At 33.4% G+C, this 20,405-nt stretch overlaps 1 protein-coding gene across 1 annotated transcript in view; it reads left to right on the forward strand.

Annotated features, from left to right (window-relative positions):
* LOC145288075 (mannose-P-dolichol utilization defect 1 protein-like) overlaps window positions 1-20,174 on the forward strand; it is a 172,848-nt gene extending 152,674 nt beyond the window's left edge. Inside the window, exon 5 of the mRNA XM_080136133.1 lies at window positions 19,742-20,174. Within this exon, the coding sequence (XP_079992259.1) occupies window positions 19,742-19,999 (258 nt within the window). The 3' untranslated portion in view covers window positions 20,000-20,174. The remainder of the gene's footprint in view (window positions 1-19,741) is intronic.
* Window positions 20,175-20,405: the final 231 nt, after the last annotated feature.

Below are 20,405 nucleotides of genomic sequence, written 5' to 3' on the forward strand. Positions count from 1 at the left end.
AGGACAGCAGCAGGTAAAAGCAGTCCAAAGTGGCAAAAGATGCATACATAATCTGACAGTTTTGAGCTCTGCATTTTGGAATGCAAACGGAATTTTGTTTATTGATAATCTTAATAAAGGAAAAGAATCATCAAAAGTGAATATTGTTTAGCATTATTAATGGGTTTCGAAGGGGAAAAAAATCACAGCAGATTATCCCAACTGAAGAAGAAAAAAGTGATCATTAACCAAACCATGTACTGTGTGACAAGTCGATTACAACAACGGTAAAACTACATAAATTACACTTTGAATTGTGCCCATAGTCATCCTGTTCTTCATATCTGGCCCCTAACAACTATTACAGGCATGAAAAGAATAAAATTGCCAGAATAACTTGAGGTTATGTAAGTGAAAAAATGTTAGACGTGAAGCATGATTCCAGTGGCAAAATGTTCAGCTCAACTTGAAAAATGCTGGGATAAGCAATGGAAGACTGAATTAGTGAATTCATTTCAAAGTTTTCATTTCTCTCAGATTAGTTGCAACCAGGATACCAATCGTACAGTTCACATATAATAACCCTAACCACTTTTATTAGGAAAAGTAACCTGAGCAATTCCAGTGAATAACACAAGCAAGAATTTTTAATGAAATTTGAAAAGATTTATTTTTGCTATAATTACTATAATAAAACAAAGGTTGTGCAATCTACAGCTGTATTTCTGAACAGACATTGCTTGATTCCGGTGGCAAAAAGCTCTGATCAACTGCAAAAATGCTGGGGTAAGCAGAGAAAAACTGAGTTTATTTCAAATTTTTCTTCTTTCTGGTTAGTTGCACAACCAAGACATGAGTTTAGTCTAACTTACTATTTTTCGAGTGGATATGTGGATTCACACCTTTCCGAAGGGTATTAGTGAAAGTGAGATAATAGTTCCGACAGAACTCCAACCCAGAATGCCAAGTACACTGTCCACACATAACCACTATACCATTTCCACTAAAACGATAATAAAGGATTTGTGTGTGTGTGTGTGTGATGAACCTAACCATATTCATAGATAACCATAATCAAAATATTTTAAATAAATCTAATAAAGGTTTTTGTGTTGATTTTATTTCCCAGCCGTATTTGTCCTTCTTTTCCCCTCGTTTGCTCCCTCTCGTGCAATTGCAAATTAACTTCCTTTCCATATTTTCCAACTGATTTCGTTTCCCACTGGGTTAATATAATTATGTTTTAAGTGATGAAAAAAATGTTTTTTTTCCTAATTTTTTTTCTTGTATGTTTGAAATTTCATATTTCTCATTCTCATGTTTAAACAATATAGAAAGTCGATTAGCTTTTTGGGAAATCTCCAAACATATCACGAGTATTCGAAACAAAATTGCTAATTTCTAAGATTTAATCACAAAATGATTGGCCGCGGCAGGAGAAATTCTTGTTTGGATAATGAATTTATTTTCATAACGTAAACAACCATTACAAATATTGTTCTGACTGCTTACCTGTTTTCTTCTTTCTCTCTTATATATCTATATTTCTCTTAGTATGTCTGTCTGTTTTCTATCTGTCTCTTCCACTTTTTCTTGGAAACTACTTGGCCGATCTGGCTGAAATTTTGTCTGGACCTTTATAAGATGCAACAAACTATTATGGTAGTAATTAATAGGGATTAGTGTCTAGTGCAAAAATGAACACAATTTTAATCATATTCAATCATCAATTTGACATAAAGCATTCCTAAATCAACGGGCTATAACTTTTGTCCATTTTTAACTTGCTAAAAAGTCTAGTTACTAAGAAGAAAAATCGTTGCTTGTGATTAAATGGTGATCATTTTCACTTTTCCTCATGTTGTCCCCTAATATACTCAAAAGAAATTGAAATGTTGGAATTAGTGTCAATTGGTTTAAAATTAAGATTATATATATATATATATATATATATATATATATATATTTATTTAAAGTTTTAAAAGGGTTCTGTTCCCATGAGACCTTTAGAGGTAGGGGCACGTAGATAGTCAGTACATAAGCATAGATATTCAGGACCATTTCCATTGTGTCCTATGAAAACAGATTCATCTAGAAGAAAACAAATATAGGAATATCATCTTCCCTAGTAAATCTATAATGTAAATCTCACCTATCTGTTTAAATATATGTATGTATGTTTGTATGTCTGCCTAAAACTTTCAACAGAGGTGACGGATTTTCACGAGATTGTAATCGTTTTGAAGCACGTCCCTTCAGATGACAAGCATCAAAAAAATTGGCTAAAAACATTAACTTTATCACCCTCAACTGGGCCCTTTTTTACAGGGAGGGGTCGCTTTTTTTCGCCGATATTTTCGAAAGTCATCCCCTCTTTTCGATTGACTAGCCTTAATTTAAACCTCTGTTACTTCTGGTTTGACGATGGATGCAATGGCAAAGATGTCACTTTGTTTTTTTTTTTTCTGTACGGGTTTGAGCCTGCATGCCTACTACCATTTATTTATTTTTTTGTTCAACGCACACCAAACACCTGGGCAACACCAGTGACGAAACTGGTATCATTTTTAACCTTGAACTTTCGGACGACAAATATAAAAAAATCAGCCAAAAACATCAAGTCCTTCACCCTCAACGGGGCAGTTTTCTACAAGGCGGGGGTTGCTTTTTCGCAGATATTTTCGAAAGTCATCCACTCTTTTTGATTGACTAGCCTTAATTTTGATGTTCGTCACTTCCGGTTTTACGATGGATACAACAACAAAAACGTCACATTTTTTTTTCTTTTTCATGGTTTTTTTTTCTCCTTCACGGTATGGGTTCGAACCTGCCTGCCTACTCTACCATTTTTTTTTTTGCTCAGCATACACCTCCAAACACTTGGGCAACGTCGGGCACCCAAGCTAGTTTTACATAAAATACGCTTTTAAATTTATGTAGATTCTCTAACCTTTCTTTCTATAGGGAGCACACAAACATCACACCTGCACACATTTAGTTATATATAAATTCTGTGTGCGATAGTTGTTTTTTTTTTGTTTTTTTTTTTTTTTGTATTGAAAGGCTAGACGAATCTAAATAAAATCAAAAGGTGTATTCTAATGTTTTCTCCATCATTTATAGACAGAAAGTATGTCATTGTTTACAATTCAATTATGGATAAGTTTGTATTGATGAATGAACATTTTTTTCATATAAGATTTTCTTGACAATTTTTCCAAGTTTATTTTAGCAATCACTAATGACACTCGTCATGACACAAGTATTTAGTAAACTGGTTTGTGTGTGTATAGTTTGGTCCACACTGGGTGGCCCACGTTTAACTCTGCTTGATCGACTTTTGATTATCTTGTGAAAATCCCCTACCAACTCGCATAACCTTTTGAAAATATAAATCCTATCCAAAACTTTTGAACAGCTTATTGCAACTTCTCACACTTGGGCTGATGAACAGGAAAGAGTAGATTCCCCACTGTTAATTACCTTGCAACTCGATTTCGATCATGAGTGTCGTGAAAGTTGCTTTATGGAATATGGACTTTGTCGTATTCAATATGGCTTGCTACCCGGTAGTTTATCTAGGTGTAAATTATGGTTATAAGGAGACTTGGTCAGTGAATGGGTTTGAAAAGAAATAAGTTGTCCTCTTCTCCCTAAAAATCCCCAAAAAACTTTAAACAAAAAAACAATAGTTTGTTTTCTTGAGTTTTCTTTATTTCAATCAGAAATAAAGTACTTGGCCCTGGGAATTCCATCACTAATAAATACGGATTTTAATTAAATTTTTTGTATACTTCGCTTAATTTGTGATATTAATATAATTTAGACTGAAAATAGTAAACATAGTTAAATTCTCTACAACTTCAACTGTTGAAATATCTTGTTGATTTATGCTTTTTGTAAGATTGGATGGAAACAAAACGTTTTCTCTTTATAATTCTAAAATTGTGTCACTGAAAAATTTTTTTTTTTTTTTACATAAAGGGTAGTTTCTTTTATAATTTTGATATTTTAAAAATTTGTGTGCAACATTGTGTATCTCTATGCATATAAAGATATTCTCATCTAAAAGACAAAGGGACACTTTTCAATATAGTGTGATTATTATAGGGTTTAAAGTGAGAAAATATTTGTCTTATCCAATTGTTTCCATCTGTTTTTACATCGTCTAAATCTGAGTCTTGGCAAAATTGCAGTATAGTTAACAATCAAGAAATCTTAAATAATAATATAAAAAGCAACTTGTGACAAACACATTAGAATTTATCTAACTGATGAGACTAAGGTTTTTTTTTTATTTCAGAATTTGTCTTAATGTTAATGTGGCATGTTATCGCACTAAAACCACAATGGCTGACCAGGTCTTCAATCGAATTTATCTTGAAAAGGTGGTAATAAAAATTTACTCGCCCTACCACTAAGTTCAAGTAGCAAGTCCAGCCCAGCCCCCCCCTCCCCCAAAAAACTTTAATCACTTCACTTTTACAAGGTAAAGTTAATACTTTGGTTGCAATGTTTTTCGTGTTTCGATAAAACACATAATTCTGAAAAAAAAAAAAAAACTTTAATAGATGTAAAAGTGTATAGATCGATAGATTTTAATTCTACTTTTTCCTTTTTGACTTAACTGTTTACTATATTGCAACTTTACCTAAGTTTTTTTTTTATTGATTATTGAAAGAACAATCTCTAATGTATTATGAATCATATTAAGATTTAATGTGTTAGCTGTTGAAATAAATTTTGTATGAAGAAAGTTGCATTTCGTGTCATTTTTGCTCGATTTTTTATTTAAAAGTATATTTTTTGAAATTTTAATGGAATTTTGGCTAATGCCGAAGCTGATTTTCGTCTAATAATTATTTCTTCCATGATAATTTTCATTTACTACAAGATGACATACATTTTGTAAGGATACGTGTATTATTATTATTATGCAACGATTTGACTTCAGCATTTTTTTTTGTGTACGTTGGTTTTTGTGTATAGGCTACAAATAAATATTGTACATCTTGCCTGCCCCTCCTAAGATCGTGAATAAATTTATTGTTTGACAAACTTTAAGATCCAAAGAATCTCAAAACCAAAAAAGTGCACATGGAACCTATTTAACATGTGCAATAAAAAAATATAAAGTTATTTTCAGCCTAAGTTTCGCACTTAAAATCTGCAATATAACTTTACTAATGCAATTACTTTCAAGTGTCCTGCCTTGTATAATGATCGTTTCTATAAATTTTCAACTTGCATGCTATAAATTGTGCCTACATGTTTATGCAATGATGTAAATTTCACCCAGGTGGGCACAATCGGGTGACTGGGTGGGTTGCGATGTTGTCTTTACATTTCGGAAGGTGGGAAGAGTTTTCCTCTTAATTTTTTTTTTTTTTATATTTAATAATAATAATAAAAAAAATGCTAAAGACAAATAATAAAGAACACACTTTATATTTTATCCCATTCTTTAATGGTTGTTGCTTTTAGAGACGCCTGTAATTTATAGATGTAGCTATAACGGACTTCATGTGGTTTACGGCTGGGTGTATTTCATGGGTTAGAAATTTTTGGAGGAGGGGAAAGAAAATACGACGCAAAGGATGGCATTCCAGTCACTTTTGCTGCACCACTCACATAGTGACTATGCGCATGCATGCACACACACACACACACACACACACACACACACACACACACACACACACACACACACACTGTCTGTCTGTCTGTCTGTCTCTCTCTCTCTCTCTCTCTCTCTGCCTGTCTGCCTGCCTGCCTCTGTCTGCCTGACTCTGTCTCTGACTTTGACTCTCTTTCTCTCGCTCTCTCTGTCTCTCTCTCTCTATACCAACAACTGTCTGTAGACAAATTATAAACTTCAAAAATTAAATTAAAAAAAATTCCAGAATGTATAGTTAAATGCAGATTGATGTTATTTATTTTTTTTTTTTTACTGCGTATTAAAACCCCAAAGCCATTCGAGGATAAGGGTGTCGGGTGGCCAGTGACTGGAACTTGGGTAAAATTTATGAGGACGGCTCAACAAGAACTTGTTTACATTGGACTTGCAAAACGACTGTTATAGTCAGCTATGAAGCAGCCTTGCAGTATTGTGTTCCACAGACGGGTAGTTTAAGGAAAGAAACTTTGCTCATGGTATTTTCGTTTAGTTTTAGTTATTGTTGCTAGTGTTTCTTGTGAATGGTTCATGAGGGTGTGTAGAAGTTCATTCAAGCACATACCATGAAAATAATGACAGAGCAGAGATAGACTCGCAACCTCTGTTTTGTGTGAAAGTGGAAGTAAAGAGGAAAGGTTCCTTGTTAGATTCTGAAGGCAGTCTTGTACCTTTTTAAAATAGGTTTGTTATACTTGATCAAACCCATTATGATTCTATGATAATGCGTGGGAGGTTACACTTAGTTTTTGATTCAGAGAAACAGCATATGATGTAAGAGCAAGTGGCAAAACAATATACAGTGAGAGTGATAGACGGAATCTTAGAGTTGGGTCACTTGGTTAATTGCAAATTGTAAATTAGATGAATTAAAATGGATTTTTTGCTTTCCAAACATAATTTAATCTCTGAAATAAGGAATAAAGTGACCTGCATTTTGTGATTAAAGCACATAGGATATAAGTATTAAGTATAAGCGGCATTCACCCACGGTAGGTTGAACCAGATGCTTCCAAGTGAGAAAGTTTCCAGAAAATATCAAATTTGTAAGTGGTCCTTGGTCACTTGTATATCTCGGTCAGGAAAGATGACAACTTTAACTTTTTGCAGTTTGTGCAGAGAAATGCTGACATCCACCTACATAGAGCACCTGGTATTCTCAAATAGTTACCCATTTGGTACTGACCAAGCTCAACATTGCTTAACTTTGGTGATTTAACGAAAACTGGTGTGTCAATGTGATTATGGCATATACTTACGTAAACAAACGTTAACTCTGCTTTAGTATAATAATAAATTTGCTTTGGTATTGAAGCTTCCCTTCCCCCACTCTAAAAATTGGAAGAGGTGGCAATGCACTGAGACTAAAGCTGCTTTCAGGACTGCCAGCAACCACTGTAAAAGAGTAATAAAAAATGCAAGAGAGCTATATGCCCAGTCTGTTAAATCCAAGGTAGCTGATCAACGGCTTGGTTCCCACCAGTTTTGGCAAATAACAAATAGGATCCTGAACAGAAGTGTGCGTTCTATCCCAACCATTATCAATGGACCAGAGGTTATCTCGTCAGCGTCAGACAAGGCCAAACTATTTGCAAAGAACTTTGCAGCTAATTCTACCCTATGCGACGAAGGCCATCAACTCCCCATATTTCCTCCTATAACACAGAACAAGCTAGGTAATATACAAATATCCGTGCATGAGGTCGCCAAGCTAATAAAAAACCTAGATTCCAGTAAAGCAACTGGCCCTGATGGCATCCCAATTATAGTGTTAAAAAAGCTTCAACCAGAACTTGCTCCCATACTTACGAAACTATTTAAGCGCTGCCTTAAGGAGAAGTGCTTTCCGACCCCCTGGAAGACCTCATCAGTTTGCCCTGTATTTAAGAATTCAGGTGATAAGTCATCTCCCTCTCAATACAGACCAATAAGTCTTCTCTGTGTTATGAGTAAGTTACTGGAATCAATATTAAATAGAGAAATAGTCAACCACCTCAGCAGAAACAACCTTCTTAGTGACACACAATATGGTTTCCGCTCTGCAAGATCTACCGCAGATGTGCTGACGGTTATATCCCACAGGATTAGTGAATCTCTTGACAAAGGCTTCCTTTCTAGGGCAATTGCTCTTGACATATCAAAGGCCTTTGACAAAGTATGGCATAAGGGTCTACTTCACAAGATTTCCAGCTACGGTATAACTGGAAATGTTTTCTCAATCATTAAATCATTTCTCTCCGATAGGCTCATAAGAGTAGTGGTAGATGGACAAAAATCGGAGGCCTGCAATATAAATGCTGGAGTCCCTCAGGGGTCAATCCTGGGCCCAACTCTCTTCCTGATCTACATCAATGACCTCCCTAAACACATACTTAAATCATTCGTTGACATCTATGCTGATGACACGACCATCTACGGCAACACATCAAAGGCTGTAAATGACGAAGTTCTCTCGGATTCTCTCTCCTCTGATCTCGAGCGCGTGGTTCAGTGGGGGAAGATGTGGCTAGTTACCTTTAATGCATCTAAAACCAAACTCCTATCCTTACATCATCAACGCTCTGATCCCCAGCTGGCATCAATTGTGATGGATGGCTCTCGTCTGGGTGAGGCCCCGTGTTTTGACAAGCTTCTGGGTTTGACCTTTACTCCTGATCTGAAATGGAACACGTACATCAAGTCTGTTGCCAAGGTCGCAGGAAAGATGGTGGGATCCTTCTACCGCTCCAGAAGATATCTCACTACTGATGCAATTCTCTATCTATATAAAAGCCAAGTACGGCCAAGGATGGAATACTGTTGCCATATCTGGGCAGGAGCTGCCAAAAACAGCCTATCATGCCTTGACAGAGTACAAAATAGACTTCGTGGTTTAGTGGGGGATGCCCTTTTCTCTACCCTGCAACCCCTCTCCCACAGAAGAGACGTTGCGAGCCTATCCTTGTTTTATCGTTATTTTCATGGCAGGTGCTCGTCTGAACTCCAATCCCTGGTCCCCCCTCGCCAAACTTTCACGAAAAACACCCGTCTAGCTGAATCCACTTTGAAAAATTTCCCCCACTCTATATCTGTGCCTAAATCAAAACGCGGATTTCATGAGCAAAGCTTCTTTCTTAGAACTGCACGCCTGTGGAACTCTGTTCCGTCTGCCTGCTTCCCTCCGGACTACAACTTGGATGTCTTCAAGTCTAATGTTAACAAATTCCTAATGAACCGCCCCCCTAATTAAACACTTCATAAAATCTCCTCACTAACGTGATGTACTTGCAATAACCCTTATCCCTGAGTGGCTTCCGGGCCTTGATAAGTGGTGATCACTGTGTAAAAAAAAAAAAAAAAAAAAAAAAAAATGTGATGTTATATTAGTAGAACCCCGGGATACAGCATTAAAAATTAGTAGCAAAATACAGTAACGTATTGCATATAATCAAATAACATTATAAATAACATCTTAAGGAGGGACAAATACAGTAACCAGGGTCCAGAAAAAATATTGCATTCCACATCGTGATCTGAAAAAAAAAAAAAACATATCCTACGTCTTCTGGGGTTCTACTATATAATACGACATGATGCCTCCATTCAGTCTGAAAAAAAAAAGAACATATCCTAGGATTATAGTCTTCCAGGGTTCTACTATATAATACAACATGATGCCTCGATTCAGTCTCGAAAGACAAAGGATAACCCCTGTAGGGGCAGCTGCACGTATAATTATATGGCAAGGGTTGCGCAATCTCCAATCACATCTCTCCTGAATCGGCACTGTTTGAGTCCAGTGGCAAGGAGAAGTCCAGGACGACTGGAAACAATGCCGAGATAAGCGGAGAGCACATACAGCACATGGAAGTTCCAAATGGCGACCCATCTGGTACTGACCAGGCTTATCGTTGCTTAACTTTGGTGATCTGTTGGGAACCGGTGTGTCAAACGTGATTATGCTGTATACTAATAAATATATACTTGTATGTAATATACTGAGTTCGTGTGATCCAGTAAATTTTCATATACCAATAAGTTTTAAGCCAAAAAAGGATGACTTAAAAAGTAAGCTACAAAATTATCATATTTCATAATTGAGCATTAATATACTGTGTAAGCAAAATCAAGACATTCAAAAAAGGTGTTGATGGCAACAAAGTATATATATATATATATATATATATATATAATATATATATAATATATATATATATATAATATATATATAATATATATATATATATAATATATATATAATATATATATATATATATAATATATATATAATATATATATATATATAATATATATATAATATATATATAATATATATACTAGGCATTAGAGATCAATCAGATGCACTTGTAATGATTCGTAATTTGAGCCAAGCATATTTTATCATTTATTATCAATATAGTTCTGTGATAGTGTAAAGACTTTAGGAGATTTGGAGACCTGCCCCTTGGTTGCCATTACTTCTTTATTTGCCCAGGGTGGTAGTACCTGTTATCTGTGAATGAAATAAAATTATTTACAAAGTATATGCATATAAAAGAAATTATATGCAAGGTGATCATATACAAGGCAATCATATACAAAATCAAAATTGAAGCATAAAATCTTTGAAAATGACTCTATTTGGCATAAACTAATTTTAATTGTTTTAGAATCGTTTTAATCAAATTTTAAAATATAAAATCCGTTTCTTTAAAACCAAATATGAATTTTCACATCTAATGTAAATGAAAACCAAAGTTTAATTATTCTTTGAATAAATTAGCTAAATAGATAAACTTAAAGAGAATCCAGTCCTCAGGATTAATCAGGTCATATACCGATTGACACTAAACTTCATTACAGGTGCTTGTAAAATTTAAGTAACATTATTAGTTATTCTGAAATCAAATTTTTATTATGCTATACAAGTAATGTTTGGAAATAAAGTTTAATTTTTCTTGTAAACAATTGTATTTGTTAATATGGAAGAAATAGGTCAGTGTGGAATAAGCTGCTGCTATATAGGGTGTTACTTAAAAATGTTTCCATTTTAACAATTTTCTTTATTAAATTGTGAAGGCACTGTGTTGATTTACATTATAATTTATGAAGTAATTTACTAACTACTTATTAGAGTTAGTTCATTATTTTTCTTTATATAAACTCGTTTTATATATTTGAGCCAAATCTTATGTATGCATAATTAGTCGGCATAAACTTATTTGAAGAGAACATCAAAGTCCCAAATTGCCTGCTCACACACACAGTTGGTTTTAATGTGAAGGAAAATTTAATTCCCTAAAAAAGGGGGCATTTTGGATTGAGACAAAATTATCTCAGATTCGGATTTCTCCATCGACAAAAACAGAAAAGATGAAGTGTAGTATAAGAACGGATACTACACTTTATTCCTAGCCAAAACACCCCCCTAAAATGTAATCTTCTTGGTGTCTTTTTTTTTTTTTTTTTTTTTTAATTTTATTTTTATTTTACTAGCAGGGGGGTGGAGGGGCTTTGCTCGGTCATAAAATATGCCTAAATATTTTTTAATTTGACCAAATATCGTATATATTATAGTCGTGATTACAAAAGTAAAAAAACAAAAAAAAAAAGAAATTGGGGTGCCATCAGCTGGAATTGAAACCAAAAGCCAAACTGTAGCATTCACAGATGGTGACGTTACCACTGTACTAACGTGACACGCATATGAACTAAGATGAATGTACAAAATGTATAACGATTTTTAAAAAAAATTTGACCCATTTTTGACCCCTTAAAAATTAATTTAACCAGCAAAAGACCCATAAAAAAAATCCATATTAAATCCAATTATTTGAAGCCTCTAGCGCCGCTCTATGACTTAATTTTGGAACAGATAATTTGAGAATCAGGAGACACAGACAGACACAAACATATCGCCTTTTATATATTAGATTTAGAAATTCTTGGAGTTCATAGCTTCAGTTGTGTAATTTTTATTTTTTCACACTTCCTACAGTTGTTTTTTGATGCTTTCGTGCATTGTTTTAAGGTCTGGTGTTTTATCCATGAGAAATTTCAAATGTTTCTCATTATGAACAGCCCACTGTGGAACGGACATTCGAGCTACTTCCACTTTCACACAGAAGACGTTGCAAGTCTATCTCTGCTCTATCATTATTTTTATGGTATGTGCTTGAATGAACTTCTACGCACCCTCGTGAACCATTCACAAGAAACACTAGTCTAGCAACAACTGTCAACAATTTCTCTCACTATCTTTATCTAAAACTAAACGAAAATACCATGAGCAAAGTTTCTTTCCTCAAACTACCCGTCTGTGGAACACAATACCACAGGACTGCTTCACAGCTGTATAACAGTCGTTTTTCAAGTTCAATGTAAACAAGTTCTTGTTGAGCCGTCCTCATAAATAATCAAATTTTACCCAAGTTCCATCTTTTCTCTCTAATAGTCTCCATTTGACACCAGGAGATCAACTGTCACTGGCATTAGTTGTTATAGCTCGACAATGAAAAAAAAAGTCTTTAACTCACTAAAGGTCAAAGTTGACCAAAATATTTGCTTTATATTGTTTCCTTTTATTGATAAAAATAAAATCTCTTACAGTAGCATTTGATTTTAAAAATGATTTCTCTATAACTAAATAATAAAAGGGATTAAATAGCCCTGAGAGAACCCGATAAGTCGAGCCTACAATTTGCAACTATAACCATTGTATGCTGCTTCTGAATTGAGTAGCTCAGATGGTAGAGGGTCAGACATCAGAAGTCATATTTGGTAGTGACTGGTATCCAGCTTTTAAATCTTGGGGTTGATGTGTTCATTGCAATTAGCCACACTGATGAATCATGAAATGATGAAACCGCTGTCTGTATCTTATACTAACATAACAATGTTGGTTTTTCTCTGGATGCAGTAAAGTCCTTTCAGTTTTTAATTTTTATTTGTTTGCATATTTTTAAACTTAAAACCATTTTATTGAATTTAAAATAAGTTATACCCTTTGCTGATTTTTATTTTTAGATGATTATTTAAATATTTAAATTTTTTTTTTTTTTTTTTTTTTGTAATAACGCCATACAACAAATAAAAATTGGCTAGTCAGAAGTGGTTTGCTTCGTCCATTTAAATATTATTTGGGTCTGACTGAAAATTAAATAACTTTACATGGCAGATATCTACCTTAAATTAATTTCAGATTTTATAAGATTTTAAGCTTTTGTATTATACAATTTATAAGTTTTCCGTTTGAGTAAAATAAAAAACTTATAAAATAACTTGTTTTTCTTAAGACGTGTGCTACGTTGTTAAAAGGCTTAATAATAATAATAATAAAAACTTCATGGAAGAGTTTTCAGAAATCTTTTTTGTACTTTTAACTTTTACATAACTTATAAACTGAAGATTCTACAATAAAACTTACTATAAAGAAGAACAACATCAGAAGTATGGAAGACAATTTAGCACATCTTTCGTTTTTATTCTTACAATCAGTTTCATTTGCAATAAAAAAAACTCCTTTTGTCTTTAGAATTTGGGGATTCCGTTCTGCTCTCCTCAAGGCCAGTGCACCCCAGGGTGCGATCTACCTACTCAACACAAACTATTATATTGCAGCTAAGATCATAAAAAGAAACTCACAATCATAAAAATACTTTCAGACCTGCATTTTATTTTTTTTTTTTTTTCATTTCTTTGCGGAATTTATTTTTCCGAGAATCGCTTTCATTTTTATTTGTCTTGTCAATAGAAAGGGAAAAAAATCTTTTTTTTTTTTTTTTTTTTTTTTTTTTTTTCAAATGTATTTAAAGTTCTTTGGTGTTTTTGTTTTATATAGGTAGATTACTGGTAAGACAATTACTAATTTCTGAGAATGATTTTGTGAGAAAAGAAAGTGGGTCACAGCTGAAGGTTCTGTTGCAGAGTTTTAAACTTATTTCCATTCATACAATAATAATTTATACTTTTCACTAGTTTTCTTTGCTCTACACAAAAAGTTACTGTTTGATGCGGGAGATATATATACATATATCTTTTAGTATGAGAGTTTGTACGTCTATAGGAATAAAAACTACTAGACAAATTTTTATAAAATTTTAAATAGAAAACAGATTCGATGTAATGAGTTATGTTTTATTTATTTTTGAGGGAAGAACAGCTCTCTCCATTTGAAAATTATACTGATAAAAGTATTGGATGCATTTTATGAAATTTGGGGCAAAAATAATAGACACATAATTTAGTCCTTTCTATGTTGTTGCAAGTGATGGTACTCCTTCCTCAACTGTGACATCTCAATGTAATCATGTTACTGTATTTGTGTGCATGTATATATGTACATACATGGTGTTCCAAAAGTCTTGGGCACATTTTGACATTGAATATCACAAGAACTATTAAGGATATAAAAAACGCATCTGTTATATTCAGAAAGCTTGTAATCTCAAGTTTTTCCTGGCATGTTCAAAGATGTTCAGCACCGTTGGTCACATGACACATCTAGCCAATAGTCCCATTCTTGCCAAATGCGTCTCAGCATTACATTGTCAATGGTTGCAACAGTTTCTGCTATTCAGGTTTTCAGGTCATGCACGTCTCTTGAAATGGGAGGCATGTAGACCAGTCCTGTCACAAATCCCCACAAAAAAGAATCGCAGAGTGTGAGATCTGGGAGGCATATTGAACAAGTGTCCATGATTGAGTTTTTGCAAATTCAAGCACACAAAACGCCTTTTCTGGTTGAGTGAACGCTATTATTCTAATCTCTCAGGTGATTGGAAATAATTGTATGCGTTGTCTAATTCAGAAGCAAGTTCTCGAACAGTTGTGTATGGATTGGCTTCAACCAAGGCTCTTAATTGATTGTTATCAACATCCATTGGCCGACTACTACGCTCATCATCTGCATTGTCACTGCCATGAAATTTCTTAAACCATCATAGTGGTGTGTTCAGTAGTGGTTCCTGGGCCACATACTTTGTTGATATTGCGAGCTGTTTCAGCAGCTTTTTGGCCTAGCTTGAATTGAAATAGTAAAATTGCAAATTTACTTTTCAGAATCTTGTATTCTACATTCTGAAAAGACAACTGTTTTAAAATGATTGCAATTTAAATGATTATATAAAGCAAAAAACGCTCTTTAAAATGATATAGAAAGTAAAGGTATTATAACAAAAAATTATTTGGAATCAAAATTAAAAATTCTGCAAGAACTTTCTTCTCAAACTATTATGAATGATGTTTTTACAGTGGTTGATTTGTCTCTTTGGTTTGAGTTAATTTCTAATGTTTTTTCAACGTTCATTTGGAAGACTGTCATTTTTCATTCCTTAATAAAAAGATTTTCTATCTATTGTAAGAAGCAATGTTATGAAAAAGTGTAATATTTGTAAACATAATTTTTATTTGTTTGCACAGTTTTAACCTTAAGACCATTCTATTCTTGAATTTAAAATGATTTATCCTCCTTTGATTTTTAGATAATTATTTAAATATCATATCAATGCTCGTCTGAGTCGAACTATTTTAAAAATAATTTGTTGCTATGTACATTATCAATAATGCCGTACAGCAACAAATAAAAATTGGCTAGTCAGAAGCAAAGTTGCTTCGTCAACTTAAATGCTATTTGGGTCTGATTGCAAAAATTCTACTAGACAACTTTGTATGGTAGATATCTGCCTAAAATTGATTTCAGATTTTATAAGATTTTAAGCTTTTGTGTTATACAATTTATAAGTTTTCAGTTTGTGTAAAAAAAAAAAAAAAATACAAAATGACTTGTTTTTGTTAAGACTGTGCTACGTTGTTAAAAGGCTTAATAATAAAAAAACTTCGTTTTCATGTGTTACAAGGGCACATTCGAAATGTTTCTGTTTAGAGCATAATCGAATCTTAATACTTGATTTTTTCATTTTAAACTGTAATTCAAGCAGTTATATGAAAATTTTTATAAAATCAACAGTAGGTTCTCTATTGTGCAATGTAAACAACTATGTATTGCGAACTAAGTTGCTGTGAAGAAGCATGTGAAGCTTCCTCACAGTGCACTGCGGTGGGTCCCAACTAGAACAGGCAATTAATTGATTTGATTGAAAAATGGGCGATATCACCGATTTCAATGACAATAAAATATGGGAGGGTGAAATATTTGTTGATTACCATTTAATTCTGGGCAACGTCAGGGCTTCCTGCTAGTATATATAATTACATAAAATATGCATATACCTAACTTTGTGTGTGTGTGTGTGTATATATATATATATATATATATATATATATGTGTGTGTGTGGGTGACTCTGGGTTAAATATTCCTCCACTAAAGTATCGATATTTGGAATGGTTGAAATGCAAAGAGAAATGGGGCAGCACGGAGATGATGCATATATCTTATCTTTTTTTTTTTTTTTTTTTTTTCTGAGGCTTGAGTGCATCTGAATGAAGTTTTTTCTGCTTTTGTTCTTTTTGTTTCTCTGAAAAATAAAGCAAAAAACATAAAAAGCCTCATTGGGGAGATGGGGTGAATAAAGGGAAAGAAGGTGTCCCTCAGGGATCCATCCTGGGCCCAACTCTTTTCCTGATCTACATTAATGATCTTCCAAATCATATCCTTACATCATTTGTAGACATTTATGCTGACGACACTACCATTTATGGTACCACATCTAAGACAGTAAACGAGCAAGTTCTCTCCAATTCTCTCTCCTCTGATCTTGAGCACGTAGTACAATGGGGAAAGGAGTGGCTGGTTACTTTTAATGCATCTAAAACCAAGCTTCTCTCTTTACATCATCAACATTCTAATTCACATTTGTCATCAATTGAAATGAATGGCTCTCGTCTTCAGGAGGCCTCAAGTTTTGACAAGCTTCTGGGCTTGACCATTACTCCTGATCTTAAATGGAACACGTATATCAAATCTGTTGCCAAGGCCGCTGGAAAAATGGTGGGATCTTTCTATCGATCCAGTAGATATCTCACTGCTGATGCTATTCTCTACCTATATAAGAGCCAGGTACGTCCAAGGATGGAATACTGTTGCCACATCTGGGCACGAGCTGCTAGAAAGGACTTGTCCTGCCTTGATAGAGTTCAAAATAGACTTCGTAGCCTCGTAGGAGATGTCCTTTTCTCCTCCTTGCAACCTCTATCTCACAGAAGAGATGTTGCGAGTTTGTCTCTGATGTATCGTTATTTTCATGGAAAGTGTTCAACTGAGCTTCAATCTATGGTCCCCCCTCGCCAAACTTTCACAAGAAACACTCGTCTAGCTGTAAACACTATCAATAATTTCCCCCACTCTTTATCTGTGCCTAAACCTAAACGTAGATTCCATGAACAAAGCTTCTTTCTTAGAACTGCACGCCTGTGGAATTGTCTTCCGTTTTCCTGCTTTCCGGCTGACTACAATATGGTTGTGTTCAAGTCTAAAGTAAATAAGTTCTTGATGAGCCGTTCCATATAAGTTATTAAATTTACCAAATTTTCATTACTAATGATTACTATATTGACCAATTTCTACTGTACACTCTTTAACCCTTATCCTTGAGTGGCCTCTGGGCCTTGATAATGTGGTGATGCCTTTGTAAAAAAAAAAAAAAAAAAAAAAAAAAAAGTAAAATTATGAAGACAAGAGAGAAGTGCCCAAAAGAATAAGTCAATTGCTTAAGAAGAAAAGGAGAACGTTTATCGGCCACAAGTTGTTTCATAAGTTTGTCTATCAGTTGGGAAAATAGACCACTTTTTTTTTTTTTTTTTTTTTAACAGATGGTTTGAAACGGTATGTCTTGGAGGAGATAGGAAACATTGACCAGGTGTAATAATTGTAAAATGTAGTTTATTTTTTCATAAGTTACAAAAATATATAAAAGGAAAAATAGAAGTCATTTCAGGAATGTAATTTCGAAGAATAGTGTACATTGTGCATCAGAATTAATTGTATGGTGCTCCTATACTGTATTTTCATAACGTCATTTTCAAGGAATCCTAACATATTCCATAGAATTTTTACTATACTTCTTGTTGGATTTTCTTCCTAGCATTCTTTTTCTCGCTCACTGACATATGTGATGAAATTATTGAAATAATATTCCAATCTGATGAAAAATGAAAAGGCAAAAACCAAAATTATATATTCATCAACGTTTCATCTTTATTTCAAGACATTTTCAAATGATTGATTTGAAGAAATAATGCACAATTACAGTATTTGAAAATGTTTTCAAGTTTTAGTTTACTTGATAAATTCTGTTATCAAGACTTTTTGTCTCCTCTCCTAATAAAAAAGACGCGTTTCTTTTGATTTTCTTTTAATTTTCACGATAGAATGATATTTATTAAAAAATTTTATTTTATTTTTTTTTATGTTAAGCCTATTCCATCAACAATAGTTTAAAAATACTCCTTTCTTTTATTCCTATTTCAGCCATGTTAAGTAGGCTTCGGTATTACTCAAACAACTTATTTAAACTAAGTTTTATTATTGAAAATGTTTGTTTTCATTGTAAACGTGATATGCCGAAATAAAAATTAGGTTGTAAAATACAATTGCTACCAAAAATAAGTCAAATGTCTAGATAAGGAGAAACGTAACTCGAATTCATAAACATAGCTTTTTAATAATTTTATTTATTGTGGACATTATCCTCATCTTTTTCTTAGTTGTTTCACAACGTTTCGCCCAACTATTCCTCTGGCCTTCGTCAGGTAACCACGAAGGATAGGAACTCTGAATCTCCTGACTGCATCCGTTACCACCTGACGAAGGCCAGAGGAATAGGTAGCCGAAACGTTGTGAAACAAAGATGAGGATAATAGTCCGCAATAAATAAAATTAATAAATAATACTCATCCCAATAATGAATTCCAATTAAATAATATAGCTTTTTAACTTTTACTTCTTATGAAAAGAAGTTATCATTCTTCCTTAGCTAGCATATTTCTTATTGTTTATAAAGATGGTGACTATATTTTTCCGATTGTCATTTCGGCATTTCATGTGAATAAAGAAACTTGCGATTATTTTTAATTTTATCTGAATGAATAAATGATTTTTTTTTTTTTTTTTATCTATCCTGACTGTATTAATATTAGAATGGTTAATATTTAATAAATTTTGTGTAGTATATTTTCACTCATTAGGATACATTCATCCCAGGCATTACATCTCTAGTGGGGGGGGGTAGTGTATTAACTATACTATTGTCATGATATACTTCTAGACATCAACTTGTACATGGCAAGATGAAGGGGTTTATTCATTATGATATCGTCCTCGCAGTTATCTCCGATTTTGTGGATCAGCGTATGTAGTTGGTTCATTCACTCCTCCTCCCAGTGTGTGTGTGTGTGTGTGTGTGTGTGTGTGTTTCATTTGACCAAAAAACAATCGGTTTACACTCAAAGTTTTTATTTTGAAAAATTTATTTTTAAATTATACTTTTAGGCGAATGCCTATTTTTCATAAATGCCTTACACATGTTTCATTGTATTGATGAGGGATATGGTTCATTGTGCCATCAAACAACTCATCAGAGGATAATAAATATTATAAATTGCATTAAACAGATGAAATAAGAACAAAGTAAAGCCAAAATGAGGAAGATGGAAATCTAAAAAAAAAAATTTAGTAAAAGGTGATATCCATAGAAATGATCCTCCCCAAATCAGGAAGGAATACCCAATTGAATGATGAACGGTGTTAGGCAGCCATCTTATATTTCTTATATATATATATATATATATATATATATATTGTGTGTGTAAGAAATTAAAAAAAAAAACGTTTAAACTACTTTGTCCTACTTTTTTTCTACAGAAACCATATCACTATTGTTTTATCTGAGGAAAACCAATACAATTTAAAAAGAATAGTTTTATAATGGCCTCACTTGGTGAAAAGACTTCTTTTAATGTTCAAATATATTTTGAACAGTGCATTTTTCGTCTGTTTTCTTTTTTCTTTTATAAGTAAAAGTACAAAAAAAAAAAGGAAAATGTTTTGTTATCTAAAAGTGGATTTCTTTAGGATTTACATATTTGTTCAACTTTTCTAATGTGTTTTTTTTTTTTTTTTTTTTTTTTTTTTTTACTCTCTCCATTTTTAGCTGATTCAAGCCTATGAAAATTTCAAGAGCAAAAGTACTGGTCAGCTCTCTGCGGTGACGATCTTCCTTCTTTTTGCTGGTGCTCTGGCCCGTGTCTTCACCTCTATACAAGAGACAGGCGACCAGTTGCTGGTGATTACCTACATCGTGTCCACGTCTTTGAATGGACTCATCGCCTTTCAGATGCTCCTATACTGGAAATCACCGTCCCATGCAGGTGGCAAACGGTCTGGCAGAAGGAAAAACAAAAAGTCTTAACTATACAACATATTTGTTTTACTGTTACGCAACAAAGTTGAAAACAGGCTGGCCATGTCCATCATTTTTCATAGCTCATTCCATTTAGACAAGTAGCTGTTTTGATATAATTCATATCAAATGTTTCTAATAAAAATGAGGAATGTCTTCCTGGCAGGCCTCCAATTTAAGTCACTATTATATTCATTTTTATTTTTTCTTTGATTTTGTGTAAAATACATTTTAAGTGTGTATACATGCATGCATATATATATATATATATATATATATATATATATATATATATATATATGATGTGTAGTTTGCTTGAAGCATTGTGTGGGACAGGTATGTAGTAGAGATTTAGAAGGCTATCACAATGCGAGGAATGAAATATAGTCGTTGTTGGTAAAAGAAGACGAGAACA

The sequence above is a fragment of the Euprymna scolopes genome, chromosome 11 (assembly GCF_053919585.1).
Source record: "Euprymna scolopes isolate OS-2025 chromosome 11, ASM5391958v1, whole genome shotgun sequence".
Taxonomy (NCBI): domain Eukaryota; kingdom Metazoa; phylum Mollusca; class Cephalopoda; order Sepiida; family Sepiolidae; genus Euprymna; species Euprymna scolopes.